Below are 16,278 nucleotides of genomic sequence, written 5' to 3' on the forward strand. Positions count from 1 at the left end.
GTATCGGTAGGCTTTGTTAGTTCTTGAAACACCTCTGTAAACAGTCCCTGTTGGGTTATTGTGCCTTCCAGCTAAGCTTGGACTCATGGGGCTGGCTTGGAGGTCAAGCTTGAGGGCTGCCCTTCTCACCCATGGCCTCCACAGCCTCCCAACCATGGCAGGGTTACAGGAGGACACTGAACTGAGGAGATCCAAGGGAGGACAGGCAGAAATGAGGCTCCTGTAGGGTTTTAATTGCACAACGGAAAACAAAACTGCAAGTAGGCTTCCAGTATGACTCAGCTAAGTGTCTCATCAGTGACTGTTTATTTACTTCTTTGACCAAAAGCCAATGGGTGAAATGTGGAATTAGCCCTGAAGGCAGGGGCCAGGGCTTCTGGTGACATTTGCTATTGAAACTGAGCTGGAATCAGTCTTTGACCTGCTGGGGATAAAAAGAAATTGGTATTTTTAGGGCTCTTCTTTGGACCGCAAATCGGCAACCCTTGAGCTGGGGGGAATTACCAGTATTTGCCATCTTCCCTCACTGGCATTTTATCTTCTGAACACATCCAGTTCAGACTGCAGTGCTTTTTACTTTCAGCTAGGCTTGGGAACCAGAAGGGTCTCAAGAAGGCATTGGCGACAATGAATAATTCAGGCTTTGGCAAGGACATACAAGAAGACTGGAAACCAGATGCAGTTCGGTCACGCTCAGCCTGCTGGCATATCCTGTATCAGAAAAACAGTCAAAGCAGTGGGTTGAATGGTGGCCCCTCCGTAAAAGCTATGTCCATGTCAAATCCCTAGAATCTGTAAATGGTATCTTGGATGTGGATTATCTGATTGGGCCCTAAATCCAATAACAAGTGTCCTTGTAAGAGATGCACGGAGGAGAGACACACAGAGAGAAAAGGAAGAGTGTGAAGAGAGAGGCCGAGATTAGGATGAGGCTAAAGAACTCCAGGACTGCCAGTACCACCAGCAGCAGGAGAGATCCCCCCAGGGCCTCTGCAGGGAGCCCAGCCTGGCGGGATTTTGGATGTCTGGCCTCCAGAAGTGGGAGAGGACACATTTCTGTTGTTTTAAGCCACCTAGTTTGTGGTGATTTGTTACAGCAGACACAGGAAACTAACACACCATATGCTGGAGATGGTGCTGGGGTCAGGGAGTAGCCCATAAGCCAAAAGAGATTCTCAAGGAGGCTTTTTGTGACAAAGAGAAGTCCTGCTCTGGGCTCTTTGTAGCAGTGCTCTTGGCGTGTTTTACTTTTTCCTCTATAAACTCGAATCCCCTGTTTTATTAATCTACCAGAGGAAAGAAAGAGCCTACTTCTGTCATCCTTCCTTAAAGAAATTGACCGTTACGGGCAAGGGGCATGTTTCCTCAACCAATTTTGAGAGCTTCCCCATTCTTTTCCTTACATTCCTACCACTCCAGCAGCCCAGAACAGTGTCCAGTCAGCACATTACGTGTTTATTAGTTTCCTGAAGCTAATTTTGCCATCTTAAGCTCTTTCAGATCTGCCTCTCTGCACCCAAGGCAGGAGGAGAATATAACCGAGGAAAAGGTGGACATTTCTTACTCTATTATCTTACCTACCACGAAGGAAACTCTGTAAATCTTCTCTCAGCCTTAACAAACCTTTGGTTTACAGGAAACACAGGAGACTTGATCTATCCTCAGTTGTGCCTTTCAGAGGACCCCAAATGTCAATTTTTAAGTTAGCCAACATGCAAGCTAAATATTTTAACTATCATTTTATTTCCATCCAGGCCAAGGGACAATTTAGAAAAGGTTCTATTCTAAGTACATAGCCGAAGAAGTGTGGAAGGGCCACGGGTGCCGTTGTTCTGAAGGCAGCCTGTCAGTCGTTGTGATTGAAACATAACCCCGATTGCTTCCACAAGCATAATAAGATGCTTTGCAAAAGGTTGTCGAATTGTAGGATGTAATAAAGTCTGCTTCGCTTCATTTTCAGTGCCGCAGGGTCCTAAAGCACGAGCCCCATTTCCTTACGCCTTGGGACTTGTTTGAGTTCCTTTGGTGCCTGGAAATGACAGAATATAAACCAGACATTTAGTTAGAACAAATAGCATTTTTTTTGAACCATGGCAATAAACAAAATGTAAATTTGCTTACTGCCGATCTCTTAGATTGCCATTAACACGTTACACGAAGCCATATAGATGTGGGCCGGTGGCGTGACATAGGTGGATTCCAGCCCTGCAGATGCCCGTACTCCCTGGATCTCCACCTGTTCTGTGCCTTCTGCCCACAGCCTAGGCCCCAGAGGTCAACCGCATGGTCTCTTAATCTGCTTTAAGGACGCAAGTCTTATATACAAAGTGAAGCCAATTCAGACCTCGAATTAGCTAAGAATAGATTCTCAAATATAGACATTATCAGAAGTACCTGGCAAGCTTGTAAGAAAAACACGGATTTCTCCAGCCTGTCCTCCACATTCTGAATTAGCCGGTGTGGAGAGAAGGCCAAGAATCTGTGCTTGTTAACAAGCCTCCATACGAGTCTGAGGCACCCGCCGCTGGATCGGGGGAATTCTTGAGCTAGTATGTAGCATGCAGAATCAGCTTTACTTCAAGGCCAAGTTACCTGAAGGATTTAGGCCAGGCCTAAAACAAAGGGCTTCTACTTATAAAATAGGAAAGTGGGGGGAAGCCCTTTAATCTTATTTGCGGGAAAAAAAAAAAAAAGATAATTCCTAGCTCATAGAAATGTATTTCATAGCCCTGATACCCTCTCTTTACCCCAAAGGAGAATCTGTTGGATACTTGGCTTCTGGGACTTACTCACTGGGATTAGTAACGTGGGTGTGGTCAGGAGCTGGATTAGCCGGGGCTAACTTGCTTGGGGGACATTACAAGGGCAGACCATTCCAGGAAAGGGAAAATTAAATAGGAGGGGGCGAAAGAGCAGAATTTTACAGGCTAGATTTCATACAATTTGGGGGAGGTTGAAAGAAAGGGCTCTTAGGAGATACTAGGGGCAGCTACCATGGGTGTGATATATGAAGAGATTTTGAGAACCACTGTGGAGAAGCACAAATGGACTTTCCTTCAGGGTTTTCCAGAGACTTCAGTGAAGATTTACATGGCTTTTCACTTACTGTTCGCTATTTATGGCTTAGAGTGCAACACTGTGGACACAGACCTGGGAGGCCAAGGTGCAAAGACCCAGCTTCCTGCTCGTTCCCGTGTGTAGTTCAAGGATATGCTCGATACCTCAATACGGGCCCATTCAACCCCACTGGGTGAGGACACACGGGCACACACTTCAGCCTCTGGTTCATGCAGTGAGTTTTTAGTGAGTCTAGCGCTAAATTTTTTCTGTAAGTTCATAAGAAGGCCAGAGAGCAAAGGGCAGGCAGGGCATCCCTTTGGAATTACATCTGCTCCCTTCCAGGATCCAGAACACAGAAACCAACTCACTTCTGCTTCAGCCTTCACACTTCGGTTCAGGATCCCCTCCCCGCCTCCCCAGGTCCACTGATGTCTGTAAGTGTGGCGTGGAAAGTAGGGGGTAGGTACCAGTCAATTTGCATCCCCCCCAACCCCCTGCAGAAGGGGGCCTGTCTCATTCCTGTGCGATGCTGGGATCTTTCCCTGTTGTTCCCAGCACCACCCATCTTGCTTGCACACATGCGTCATCTCCCGATCATTCATCCTTGCCCTTGTCCTTGAACGATTATTGACTCTGAGTCAGAGGCATCTGTGCAGGCCTGAAAATGGATGTGCCCTTTCTTTTCCTCCGCCTCACCTGTCGAGGGCAGATTTATGTCCTAGGAGAAGTTTCCCTCGGTTTTATTTTTGGTCTTTTAAACACCGTGGCCCTGTGTTATTTCCTTCACCTGCCCTTCCCGACACCAGCCCTGTAATTTCTGAATCTCCCTGGATGCCTGTGCGTCCATTCCTGAGCGGGCCTTCTGTCAGTCTGCTTCTGATGCTTCTGCAAAGCATGCCTCACACGGCCTTGGCATTCAAGCTGTCCGCCTGGCTACTGAAGGCTCTGTCTTCAGCAGTTCCTTCTCTCCAGCTAGCCTGGAAGCTTGTGGGAGGCAGAGTCCGCTTTTCATTGCCAGAGCACAGCGAGTGAACATGTTGGACTTTGAGACTTGGGGCGGAAGCCCAGCCTCGTCATTTACCGGCTGCGTGTGTGTGTGTGGGTGACGTAAGACGTGCAAGGTTGGGGCTGCGGGAAGGACTGAGTGGGTGAACACACGCAAAGTGCTCAGAGCCGTGCCTACCGCATCAGAAGGACCCACCAGTGTGAGCCTCTGCTGCTGTCCTCATCGCTGCTTACCCTCTGTGCTGCACTGCAGGCCGAGGCCACCAGGGGGCAGAGGCCCACGAGTGTCAGAGCAAGTGAAGGTCAGCGCTCAGCTACAAGGGGGAGATTCGGCCTCATTATCCAAGAGGGCACATCTGGGCAACGGACTCACCTTGCCGTCTTCTGGTTGGACTACATGTACTACGTGCCCTTCATGTCCCCACTTCCCTTTGATCTCGCCTTTAGGCAGTGGTGTTTTCAATGCCATTTGGGCGTATCAACAAAGGTATTTACTGAAGCACGAAGGCGGCTCTAAGGAGGGTGCAAAGAGTTGAATAATGAGATCCTCGAGGTGCTTCCAGCCCATTTGGGGAAACCCATCACACAGGGTGAGGCAAGGCAGTAGATAATCGGGTGCCAGGTGAGCAGTCCAGAAAATGTGGGCTTTTGGAGTTCTGAGAACAGAAGCCCAGAGTGTCTGAGGTTTGACTGATCCCCCTGAACACGTGCTTTTCAAGTATTTCTGTGTTCCTAAGGAACACAGTGAAGATGAGCTGGGACTGTCCCCTCCCCCTGCAAGGCCACGCTGGAGGAGGAACAGGTGGCATCACGAAGCTCAGAGCAGGGGCTGGCTTTACAGAGCAGGAAATGGAGACAGAAGGGAGGCCCCGTGGCTCTGCAGGGTAGAAGAGATTTTTGGAGAGGGGAGCTTTGAATTAGGAAGGAAAATAAAACAGTCCGATGGAGAAGATGTAAGTAAGTTTTGTTTTGTTTTGTCTTGTTTTTTAACATCTTCATTGGAGTATAATTGCTTTACAATGGTGTGTTAGTTATTGCAGCTCTATTTACAGTAGCCAGGACATGGAAGCAACCTAAGTGTCCATCGACAGATGAATGGATAAAGAAGATGTGGCACATACATACAATGGAATATTACTCAGCCATAAAAAGAAACGAAATTGAGATATCTGTAGTGAGGTGGATGGACCTAGAGTCTGTCATACAGAGTGAAGTAAGTCAGAAAGAGAAAAGCAAATGCCGTATGCTAACGCATATATATGTAAGTAAGTTTTGAGTAAGATCTGCTGTGTGGGCTGTAATCCTTTCGCCCATCTCTCCCTGAAACCTTCAGGAAAGTCTTTGGAGTCGATTTGCAGTTTGTTGTCCTACCTGAGTAAGTACAGGGTAAAAGCAGGGGGCCAGGGGATCCCAGCCGGGGTCTGAACTGAACCACGCCAATGTTTCCTTAAACGTGCGGGCATCATCAGGCTTCCATCAGGCAGAGTCCTCTGTTTCCAACAGTTCCAACCACCCTCTGCGTATATTCAAGGGAACCTCTTCCTACTGTGTCAATGAAGGAGACTCTTCCCTATTAACCCTGTCCCTCCTCCATCCTAGAGGCCCAGGGGAGGGGGCCCCTTCTGTCTTGAAGCTAAGAAAACAGATCACTGTCTCTCTTTCTAAAGATGAACCTGGGTGGGAGCTGACCCCAGGTAATTTACCTTGGTAGAGTGTCAAAGGAACTTTGGGGACCATAAAAACACAGTCTGCCTTCCTGTTTCTTTAAAGTAGTGTCTCTCACCTAGGCTGCTTTGTGGTTTAGACCCCCTGGGGAGGTCTGATGCCAAGCCTTCACCCCAGCCCTAGAGATTCTGATCTAACCATCTGGAGTGTGGCCTGGGCTGGCAGGGAATTATTAAGTGTGAAGGTGAAGCCTCCAAGCTTGTCTCTCTCTTCATTCAATTCCAGAGTGTGCTCCCAGGAAAATGCTCCAAAGGCCCAAAGCAATTCAGTTGCTGGAGACAGGTTTCAGGAGCCTTCAGTGGCAAATATTCAACTTCTACTAAGGCTGTCTGTCCTCTGCCCTCTTAGCAGAGCCACACGTACGGGACAAGTATTGTCCATCAAAGGTAGTGCCTCTTGCCCACAAGGATGAATAAATTAACTTGTTTTGCCTCCATCCCAAAGCTGACACAGAAATGGTTTTAAAACAGAGTAACTACACTCGCCCACAAAACAAAGCTGTGAGACCCTAACATAAAATTCCTCTGTAATAGCTCTCACTTTTTTTTAAAAAAAAAAGTAATTCTTGGTTTGTAGCAGGCTGGAGATACAGGCAGACAGCCATGGAAAGTCATTTTGCTCACAGCAAAAGCAAGGTGAGCCATTTTCTAAGGGCAGGCACCCCTGACCCCTGCTTTTCAGTTTTTTCTTAATAAAGTGGCCTCAGAAATTGGACCACAAAAGCTGCTGATGGCAATCTCTTACAGTACATGGGTAAAAAAAGAAGCTGGGGGAGAAGAAATGGGGAGGATCAGAGAGCCACTCTGACTATGAACCGAGGCGATGCAATTATCCATCCATTTACAGCCAGGAAGGGGTTACCCTTCCCCAAGGGCAGTGGCCAGAAACCCAGTGATGCGAGGATGGACTCAAGAGAGCAGGGCAACTTCCCCGCAATTTTTCTCACTCAAAACTGTTCCTCTGTGGCTGGTTACACCTGCGGATCAATAACACAACTTCCTACTATGAGAGGGTGTTACTTAACTTCCCTTTAAACAGGGTCTGTTTCCCAATCCTCCGCATTTGTCACCTTGAGCGGGGCACAGAAAACAGTTCCGGGCACCATGTGACCAGCCCCCCTCAGGAGGGGAGATGCAGACCTCTGCCCTGAGGTGGGGTCGGGGCTCACCCCGGGGCTGTCCTTTATGGAGTGGCCACAGACTCAGCATTGTCACTCTTCTCTTTGAAGGGATAAATCAAACACAAAGAATATTACTCAGCCATAAAAAGAAACGAAACTGAGTTATCTGTAGTGAGGTGGATGGACCTAGAGTCTGTCATACAAAGTGAAGTAAGTCAGAAAGAGAAAGACAAATACCGTATGGTAACACATATATATGGAATCTAGGGGGAAAAAAATGTCATGAAGAACCTAGGGGTAAGACAGGAATAAAGATGCAGACCTACTAGAGAATGGACTTGAGGACACGGGGAGGGGGAAGGGTAAGCTGGGACGAAGTGAGAGAGTGGCATGGACATATATACACTACCAAACGTAAAACAGATAGCTAGTGGGAAGCAGCCGCATAGCGCAGGGAGATCAGCTCGGTGCTTTGTGACCGCCTGGAGGGGTGGGATAGGGAGGGCGGGAGGGAGACGAAAGAGGGAGGGGATATGGGAACATATGTACATGTATAGCTGATTCACTTTGTTATACAGCAGAAACTAACACACCATTGTAAAGCAATTATACTCCAATAAAGATGTAAAAAAAAAAAAGTAAATTAAAACAAAAAGAATAGTGACCATGCAAGAAAGATGATGCCAGCGCTTGTGGCTGTGAGTGATTTATGCAGCCCGGCGTCCCCGTCCCCTCATGTCCTGGCAAACGAAGCTACACAAGCTTTGAGGCTAGGTGTTGGGAGGGGGACGAAGCACAGCAAACCCACCCCTAGGCAGCTCGTGCTGCTCGTGGGCATGTTCTCGTGTCCCACTGGAAGGCAGTAAGGCTTCCGTCTTCCCTGTTTGGTCCATGGACATTCACGTCCCTGTATCTGTGCCTCGCAAAGACTCTCCCTAAAAGGCTTCCTCGTTCTGACGGAGTTGATGGAGAACAGCCTTTATTTGTCTCTAAATCTTTAGCTGATATTACTTTTCCCCAAGACTCAGTGGAAATGAAAAAGGATTACTTCGTATTTCCTTCCGTCTTCCACAAACGAAACTAATTTTGAGAACGAGAGTCCCTACAATGTGAAACACTCTCCCTTCCTTCAAATCCTCCAAGGGGCAAAGGAAAAGCTAAGAGGCCCGCGTGCTTTGTCATTTACTTTGTCTGACAGCAGCTTCTTATCGTGCTTTTGAGGGTGACCTTCCTCCAGCATATTCCTTCGCTCTAGTTGTGCTCTCCTGTTATAATAGAATTTTCGAGCCAAGCATGGAACAGGCTACCTTTGATAATTAATGGTTCTGAGAGTTTGCTGAGTGTGTTATTTAATTAATGGCGCTTGTGTCTGGAGTGTCTACAACTCTGTAGCTGAATAAAAGGTATATTTGCTGAGGGATTATAGACAAATACTCAAGGATCGTGACGGTGAGAATCTGTCGGGGTTCAGCACGTTTAACAGCCTAATGGGGTCATTATGTTTTTTCCTTTCCACCATTTAAAAGGCACTGAAGTTGATAGAACTGTGTTCCGTTTGCCTTGTATGTAAGCTGAGATTACAATCCAAAAAAATCCTTAGGCTAATGGGTAAAAGTCTGTTACCTGAAGCAGAGCCTCTCATCAAAAACAGAGATGACATCTTTAATGTTGTATTTTAATGCTATGAAACTGATCGTCAAATAAGTTATGGTTTACTTCAGTTACTCACAAATAGGCTAACGTGAATTACATTTAAGTTCTATGTGGCACCAAAAGATCAAGGGTAGAAAACTGGCAAGAAAACACAGTTGAAGGCTACTGGGAATAGTGCCTATTTCACACTACCCTGCTTCTCCCGAGTTTCTAGTGCTGAGAATGAAATGCAGATTGTGAAAAGACAAAGATGAACGTATCCCGTAGAGAGGTGTCAGCTGCCCATATAGGGAAATCTCTATGGCTCCATCTCTACAGGTGTCCAGATAGACTGTAAATGCAAAGGGTCTAGTTTTAAGCCTGTACCATCACTGTGTGTGCCTGAGCAAGTTGTATCTGCTCTCTAGACCACAGTTTCTTCCTTTGTAAAACCACAGGTTGAAGTAACGGCTCTTTAAACTCCCTTCCAGCCCAAAGATGCTCAGAGTCTCGGATTTTTCTCCGTAGGGAGATGGAAACTTTCTCTTCCGCTGATAGCTGATTGCTCACCTTGGGGATTTAAGGGTTATTTTGTCCAGGAAGAGACCCCTGGGGAAATGCAGAGCCCTATAAATGTGCCCTGCAAGGGGGCTAGGAGGCTCACCTATTCTCCAGAGCTCAGGTGGATGGTCCAGGGGAGAAGGCCTCGAGCCAGGGGCCCCCCCCTGCCCCACTCTGTCCCTCCCACTGGAGACCTCCCCACCCCTGGCAGACAGTGGAAGCAGAGGCACTGGCTCAAAGGGCTCAACTGGAGTGAGGAGAGAGGCCCTGAAGGCTGTGCTCAGAAGCTTCTCTTTTCTGGGTGGGAGGGAAAGCCATCCGTCCAGAGCATCGATTGGCCAGCTCCTGTGCTAGGTGTGTGCAGCCTTACTTATGGAAAACTCATTTAATCTTCACTTCAGTCCCGTGGCGTAGATATCAGAACCCCAGTTTAACAGCTGGGAAAAAGTCACACAGTAAGTGCAGGATTGGAACAAGATCTCCTTAACTCCAGAGCTCAACCCCTTTTCACAGGTGCAATGTCCAGCATAGTAGCCACCACCCACACATGGTGAATGAGCACTGAAAAACGTGGCTAGTCTGAATGGAGATGGGCGGAAAGTATAAAATATCTACCGGCCTTCAAAGACTTACTCTAAACAAAGAATTTAAAATATCACATTATTTTTTTATATTTGTATAATTTTTATATTAGGAATTTTTCATATTATAAAGATATGATTAAATTTGGATATATTGGGTAAATATAACATATTATTAACATTAATTTAATCTGTCCTTAACGTGGCTTCTGGAAAATGTAAAAGGACATGTGCAGCTCACATTCTGTTGCTATTGGACAGCACTGCTCTAAGACAGTACCCTGGGGTGCAGGCTCTGGGGAGAGCACACAGTGAAGCTGCTCTGGGGGTGGGGGGACCCCTGGGAGTATCTAAAGGGTTGACTTAATATTTAAGAGCATGGGCTCTGGGCTCAAGTTAGGCCTGTGACTTGTTAGCTGTGCAACCTTGGTCGAGTTACTTTGCCCACCTGTGCCTCAGTTCCATCATCTGTATGTCAGGAAAATAGTAGCATCTACATCGTAAGAGTTGTTATGAGGACTAAAGATGACACAAGTGAAGCATTTAGTGTAGTACCTGGCCCAGAGAAAGATCTAGATTCTAAAGAAATATTGTCACTCATTCATTCACTCGGTGTTTTTGAGCACCCCTGAGATGCCAGGCACTGTTCTAAGTTCTAAAGACAATGGCCCTGTCCTCGGACACTTACTTGCTAGTGGAAGGTACAGACAAACAAGTCTCTAATATGATGACAGGTGATTGTGAGCCCTATGAAGAAAAATAAGGCAAGTTTAAGGGATAGGAGGAAACGGGGCTCTATTTTAGGTTGGGAACTTGGGGAAGGCCCTTCTGAGAAGATGACATTTCAGTCAAATACAGAATGGAGGGAGGAAAGGAGAGAATTCCAGGCAGGAGGGACAAAAAATGCCAGGGCCCGGAGGCGGGAGCTTGTCTGACATAATCTAGTAACCGCCAGGGAGCAGGAAAGCTGGAGGCAAGAGTGTGGGGCAGAGTCAGGGGAGATGAGACTGGATCCTATCCTGAGTCCTTCTCCGTGGCCTACAAGGCCTCCTGTGATTAGGTCCTGGTTGGCTTTACAAAGTATAGGGGAGGGACATGATCTGATGTCCCACTTAAAAGGATCATAAACTTAACATATTTCCTATTTTGATATGTTCATTCTTTTGTATGACCTCGGGTGAGTTTGAGGGTGTAGATGTGTATTTTAAGAGTCAGGTCAACAGTTGACGTAAGATATTCTATATAAAGAAGCTATATTTTTAACTGCAGCATCATGAAACCTTACCCAGAATGAGGGGAGTTCTTAGGTTTTATTGGAAATAATTTTCTTTTAAACTTTTGCACTACTTTTCATTTCCATTGAGTGTCATTCTTTTGAAGGATTAAAGAAATAAAAATTAACCACAAACAAGATCATCAAACTTAAAAAGAAACAAAAAAGAGAAAAAAAAAAACCCTGTTCAGATAGACAACAGATCCTTGAAAGGAGAGTATAAAGCAAACCCTTGATAAATGCTTGTCACAGATAAATGCTGATTCACTGCCTTGGGCATATTCCTTTTTCCAAATGGATAACTCTGGAATCTGCAGGAGTCACCAGAGAGATAAGAGAGGGGGCAGAGTTCTAAGGGGAGCCCTGTTACAGAGCTTCCCTTTCCCATAACTATCTATGACTCTGGCTTATTTCTAATTAAAAAATGATTCACGCAATATCATGGGCTTTCACTTCTTCAAAACAATACCACCCTATCGGCTTGCAGCTCAGAATGCCCACAATTCTTAACTTTTTTGGAGCCTCACTGGAACACGATATGGAGATTCAGAGGAAAATTGCTAAGAACATCTAATTATATTCAAGGCCACTTTTTGCCTTTCTTAAAGGAATGAAAATGATGTGCTGGTTTTTATAGCCCTTCTTGACCTAAAGGTATCTGCTGGTGGAAAAAGAATCCTCCGTTGGGCTCTTCTAATGCTTTAATTATTAGGTGATCTATCATCTTACGCGAGGACTCGCACACTTGGAAAAATCTCTTAAATGCGCATTAAAATTGATTGGCTAACCCTAGACCGTGGGGCTGGCTCTTGGAGGGCATGTAATTGTCTGTGGGCATGGGGTGGTAGACACAACCGACACAAAGTCAACTACTTTATGGTGGGATAAGGTAGAGAAATCGATTTGGCCACAGGTAGGATTGACACTGTACTGCCGACTTGCGCAGAACGCTGTTACACGCTTGCTTGTTCTTAAATCAGTCGTGTTGCTTCACATTCGTCATCAGCATCTCTGGGGCAGGGACGCACTTCACCTACTGTGCCTCGGACAGTGTTGGGCTCCAAGTGGGACCTCAACCAAGAGTTGGTGATTGAGTTCTAGAGCCTCAAGGTTAAAGAGGTCCTCTAGGAGGCAAGCAATCTGGGCCCATGTTGTAGCCAGGACTCTTGATGCCAAGTAAGGAAACCCCATTTCAAATGAGCCTCCAGAGAAAAGTGCCTTTTTGACCTTTTAACTATGAAGGATGGGGTGGCTGTAGACAATTCTTCGCCTCCCTTTATCTTTTGTCTCCGTTTCCTCTAGGGGATTGTCCTGCATCAGACGTCTCCAAATATAAGCAGGATGAGTGCCAGTAGCCTCAAGTCTAGTCTATATCACCCCTTCTAGGACTTCTCTCTCTATGTCCATGCACCAAACGGTAGAGAAGCTCTCTAACTGGCCAAGCTGGAGTCACATGCTTACAACTGTGGTTTTGGAAGAGGTTGGCAGTTCCAAAGTCCCATGTCTGCTACACGCATCCTATTTTCTGTTTGACTCTCTCAACTGTTTTCTAAATGTTTTGAAATCCAAGGGCTAATTTCAGACTTTTGGTGAAAACCCCCTATCTCTAAAGGAAACCCTAACTGAAAGGTTTTGAATGGAGCCCTTGGGAGTCCTCACTGATTCCAGGAATGCAACATCTTATGCCTTATGGTCCACGGTGGATTAGCTGTGATTCACTCCTCTTCATCAAATGCAGTTTTAGTTTTCAGGCAAATATTCAGCCCATAGCCGACGCTGCATAGGGAAACAGGACAGCACTGTCTCTTTGGCAGAGTGGTTGTGAGGATTGGATAAAGTGACCTGCGCAAAGCCCCCAGCACAGAAATCACCAGATACTGGTACTTTTCCTGAAGTTAGTGAAGAAGCAGGAGTAAGCTCTATCTATCTTGCACCTCAGCTTCATTGTACAACTCTTGTCTTTAGTTAGCTAGGATTTAAGCAGAGAAGGACATTTCTATACAGAGACCCACCAGTTTTAGTGTAAAGTTAAGTGTGGGCTGCAGAGTCAGACTGCCTGGGTTGCCCAGACTCTCCACGTACAACCTGAGAGTCCTTGGGAAAGTCCTATAGCGACCGTAGGCCTAGTTTCCACATGTGAACATTGGGACAATACTAGAGGGTTGTTGCGGGGGTTAACTGAAATAAAGGCTGCGAAGTGCTTGGTATAACTTGCCCGTAATGAGATCTCCATAAGTGGTATCATTAAGAATCATTAATAATGAAGCATCCTCTGTGGTGGTTTCCCCTTCTCAGTTCCTGAAATAATGATCTTCTAGGCCAGCATGGTCCCTTAAAGTCAGGGAGGATGGCCAAGACGAGGAGAATCGACTTTCTGATGTAACAGTGTAACTGACAGTGGGGGTCTGGCTGCTCGCCGCTCAAAAGCCAATAAACAGGCAAGGTTGGTGGAAAGGAAAGTTTGCTTTAATTTGGATGCCGGCAAATGGGAGTGGGGGGGAGGGGGGGATGGAGGCGGACTCCTGTCCAAAGGCCAACTCCCCCCGCCCCACCCGCCATTACCAGTGGGCAAGAGCTTTTACAGGCTGAGGGGGAAGGGGCTACATGCAGAAACAACACAGTCAGCTCCGACAGTCATCTTGAAACTGGTCATGGGGTGGTCTGACCAGCGTCATCTTGACTGTTTTAGGTACAGTTAATCTTCAGTTCCAGCGTCGGTTTGTTCCCACTTCCTTGAGGCCAATTCTCGGAATTATGGCAGCTTCTAACATGGCTACAGTCTAGTCATCATGTAGTTGACTTCTCCCACCTCCTGGGGGTTTCAGTATCTACAAGACAGCTCACAGGACATGGCTGTGAATATTATCTATAGCCCTTGAGGAGGAACTAAAGGTTCTTGGCTTTGTTTACTAACTGAACTATTCCTGTTTTGTCCTGTTTGACTGTTTTCCTTTGTTTCTGCATTTTCGCACTTGTCTGATTAAACTTATGCTTCGGCTGAAGTTTTTTTCACAGACAGAAGGCAGGCTGAGGACACGTGGGGGAAGGACTGTAGGGTCCTGCTCCGTTTCAGTAGTGGAGTGTCTGTGAAGAATATATGTGGCAATTACTCTTTTCTGTTTAAACTTATCCTGGAATAGTTGAATATCCAGCCAGCAATTAAACCATACATTAAAGTCAATCTCCTCCTTCCTTTTCTTTTGTCCTTAACTTAAAATTTTTCATTTATCTGATTTATTTTTAGTCCTTGTTACGGTGAAATATAACATATACAGAAAAGTGTGTGTGTGCGTGCGTGTATAGAGCTCACAGAATTAATACAAAGCCAACGTGTCGGGCTTCCCTGGTGGCACAGTGGTTGAGAGTCCGCCTGCCGATGCAGGGGACACGGGTTCGTGCCCCGGTCCAGGAAGATCCCACATGCCGCGGGGCGGCTGGGCCCGTGAGCCATGGCCGCTGAGCCTGCGCATCCGGAGCCTGTACTCTGCAACGGGAGAGGCCACAACAGTGAGAGGCCTGCGTGCCGCAAAAAAAAAAAAAAAAAAAAAAAAAAAAGCCAACGTGTCTTGCCACCCACCCATGACAAGGAACAGAACATTGCCAGCCCTTCCACCCTCTCACTCCACACTCCCCTCCCCAATTGAAAGCTCCTCCTTGCCTCCTCCACAAAGGTAACCACTGGGCTGATTCTACGGTGATTGCTTCCTTGCTTTCCTTTATAGTTTTACCCTGTAAATGAATGTATCTCTAAACGCTATAATTTTTCAAAATTTTTCACATTTTCAAAATTTATAAATTTTCAAAAACGCCTGTTTTTGAACTTTATGCGAATGCAATCTCACAGTATGTATTCGTGTTTCTGTTGTTCTGCATTCTTTAGACACTTGATATTTTCAGTCTTTTACAATTTTGACTATTGTGGTGGGTATTATAGTGGTATTTCATTGTGCTTAACGTATACCTTTCCCTGGTGACTAAGGATTACTGGCCATTTTGAGACCTATTTTTTATGAAGTGTGTGTTCAAATCCTTTTGTATTTTCTACTAGGCTGTTGACTTTCTCTAATTGGCTTATACATTTTTTTCTTTTTCTTTAAAAATATTATCTTCTGGATACTGGCCCTTCATTGGTTGTATATGTGGCAAATAGCTTCTCCCACTCCGTGTCTTGCATTTTTCTCTCTTACTCTCCCTTAATGGTGTCTTTGATAAACAAAATTAATTTGAATGTAGTCCAGTTTATCAATCTTTTTTAATAATAATGCTTTCTGCCCTATTTAAAAAGTCTCGCCCTATAGCAAGACCATGACAATATTCTCCTATATTCCCTTCTAAATTTGCACTTCAGATTTTGAATTATAATCCACCTGGAACTGACTTTTGCATATGGTATGAGGTAGGGTATAGTTTCATTAGTTTTCTACATGGATATCCAATTTTTCCAGAACCATTTGTTGAAAAGATTTTCCTTTCCCCATAGTTCTGTGATGTCATTTTTATCTTATATCAAGTGTTCATATGTGCCTGGATCTGTTTCTGGGCTTTCTAGTTTGTTCCATCACTCTATTTATCCTTGTACCAACACCATGCTCTCTTAACTTTTGTAGCCTTGTAAAGTCAATATCCTTTAGAGTAAGCCCTCCCATACTTCTGTCTTGTTCTTTTAATCGTCTCTGGCTATATTTCCATCAGTATTTTAGAACTAATTTTTCCAATTTTACAAAAAAAAAAAACCCACCACCACCACCAAAAATTATGGCATTAAATTTATAGGTAAATGTGAGACAGCACTAAATTTATAGGTAAATCTGAGTAGCATTCAATTTATAGGTAAATCTGAGAAGACTTGAGTCTTTATAAAACTGAGTCACTCATGTCTCCATTTATTTAATTCTTCTTTAATGCCTCTTAATAACATTTTAGTTTTCTGTCTAGAAGCTCGCATATCTTTAATTATTCCTAGGCATTTGATTTCTGATATTAATATAAACTAACTTTAAATTTTTTCATACCCTGTGTGGTTTTATAGATGGTTTGCGTCCCCCCACCAAATTCACACGTTGAAGCTCTAACTCCCAATGTGATAGTAATTGGAGATATGGCCTTTAGGAGGTAGACAGGTTTAGATGAGATCATGAGGGTAGAGGCCCCACAATGGGACTAGTGTCCTTATAAGAAGAGTGAGATTAAAGCTCACTCTCTCTTCTCCACAGGAGGACACAGTGAGAAGGTAGCCAGCTACAGGCCAGGAAGAGGGCTCTCGCCAGAACCCAACCATGTTGGCGCCCTTATCTTAGACTTCTAGCCTCCAGATGTAAGAA

At 45.4% G+C, this 16,278-nt stretch overlaps 1 protein-coding gene across 8 annotated transcripts in view; it reads right to left on the reverse strand.

Moving 5' to 3' along the window:
• Window positions 1–535: 535 nt before the first annotated feature.
• Window positions 536–16,278, reverse strand: part of FHIT (fragile histidine triad diadenosine triphosphatase) — a 1,451,582-nt gene continuing 1,435,839 nt past the window's right edge. For 7 of the 8 annotated variants that reach the window (XM_022572687.3, XM_022572686.3, XM_089918157.1 and 4 more), the window contains one exon: window positions 538–2,029. Coding sequence is in view for 1 of the 8 variants with exons in the window: in XM_089918156.1 (XP_089774282.1) it covers window positions 1,973–2,029 (57 nt within the window). In the remaining 7 variants the exon portion in view is untranslated. Of the gene's footprint in view, window positions 2,030–16,278 lie in introns of all 8 variants that reach the window. The other variant, XM_089918156.1, reaches the window with a different exon arrangement.

This window comes from Delphinapterus leucas, chromosome 10 (assembly GCF_059928025.1).
Source record: "Delphinapterus leucas isolate spDelLeu-1000000601 "Yukka" chromosome 10, BTC_Dleu_Yukka2, whole genome shotgun sequence".
Classification (NCBI taxonomy): domain Eukaryota; kingdom Metazoa; phylum Chordata; class Mammalia; order Artiodactyla; family Monodontidae; genus Delphinapterus; species Delphinapterus leucas.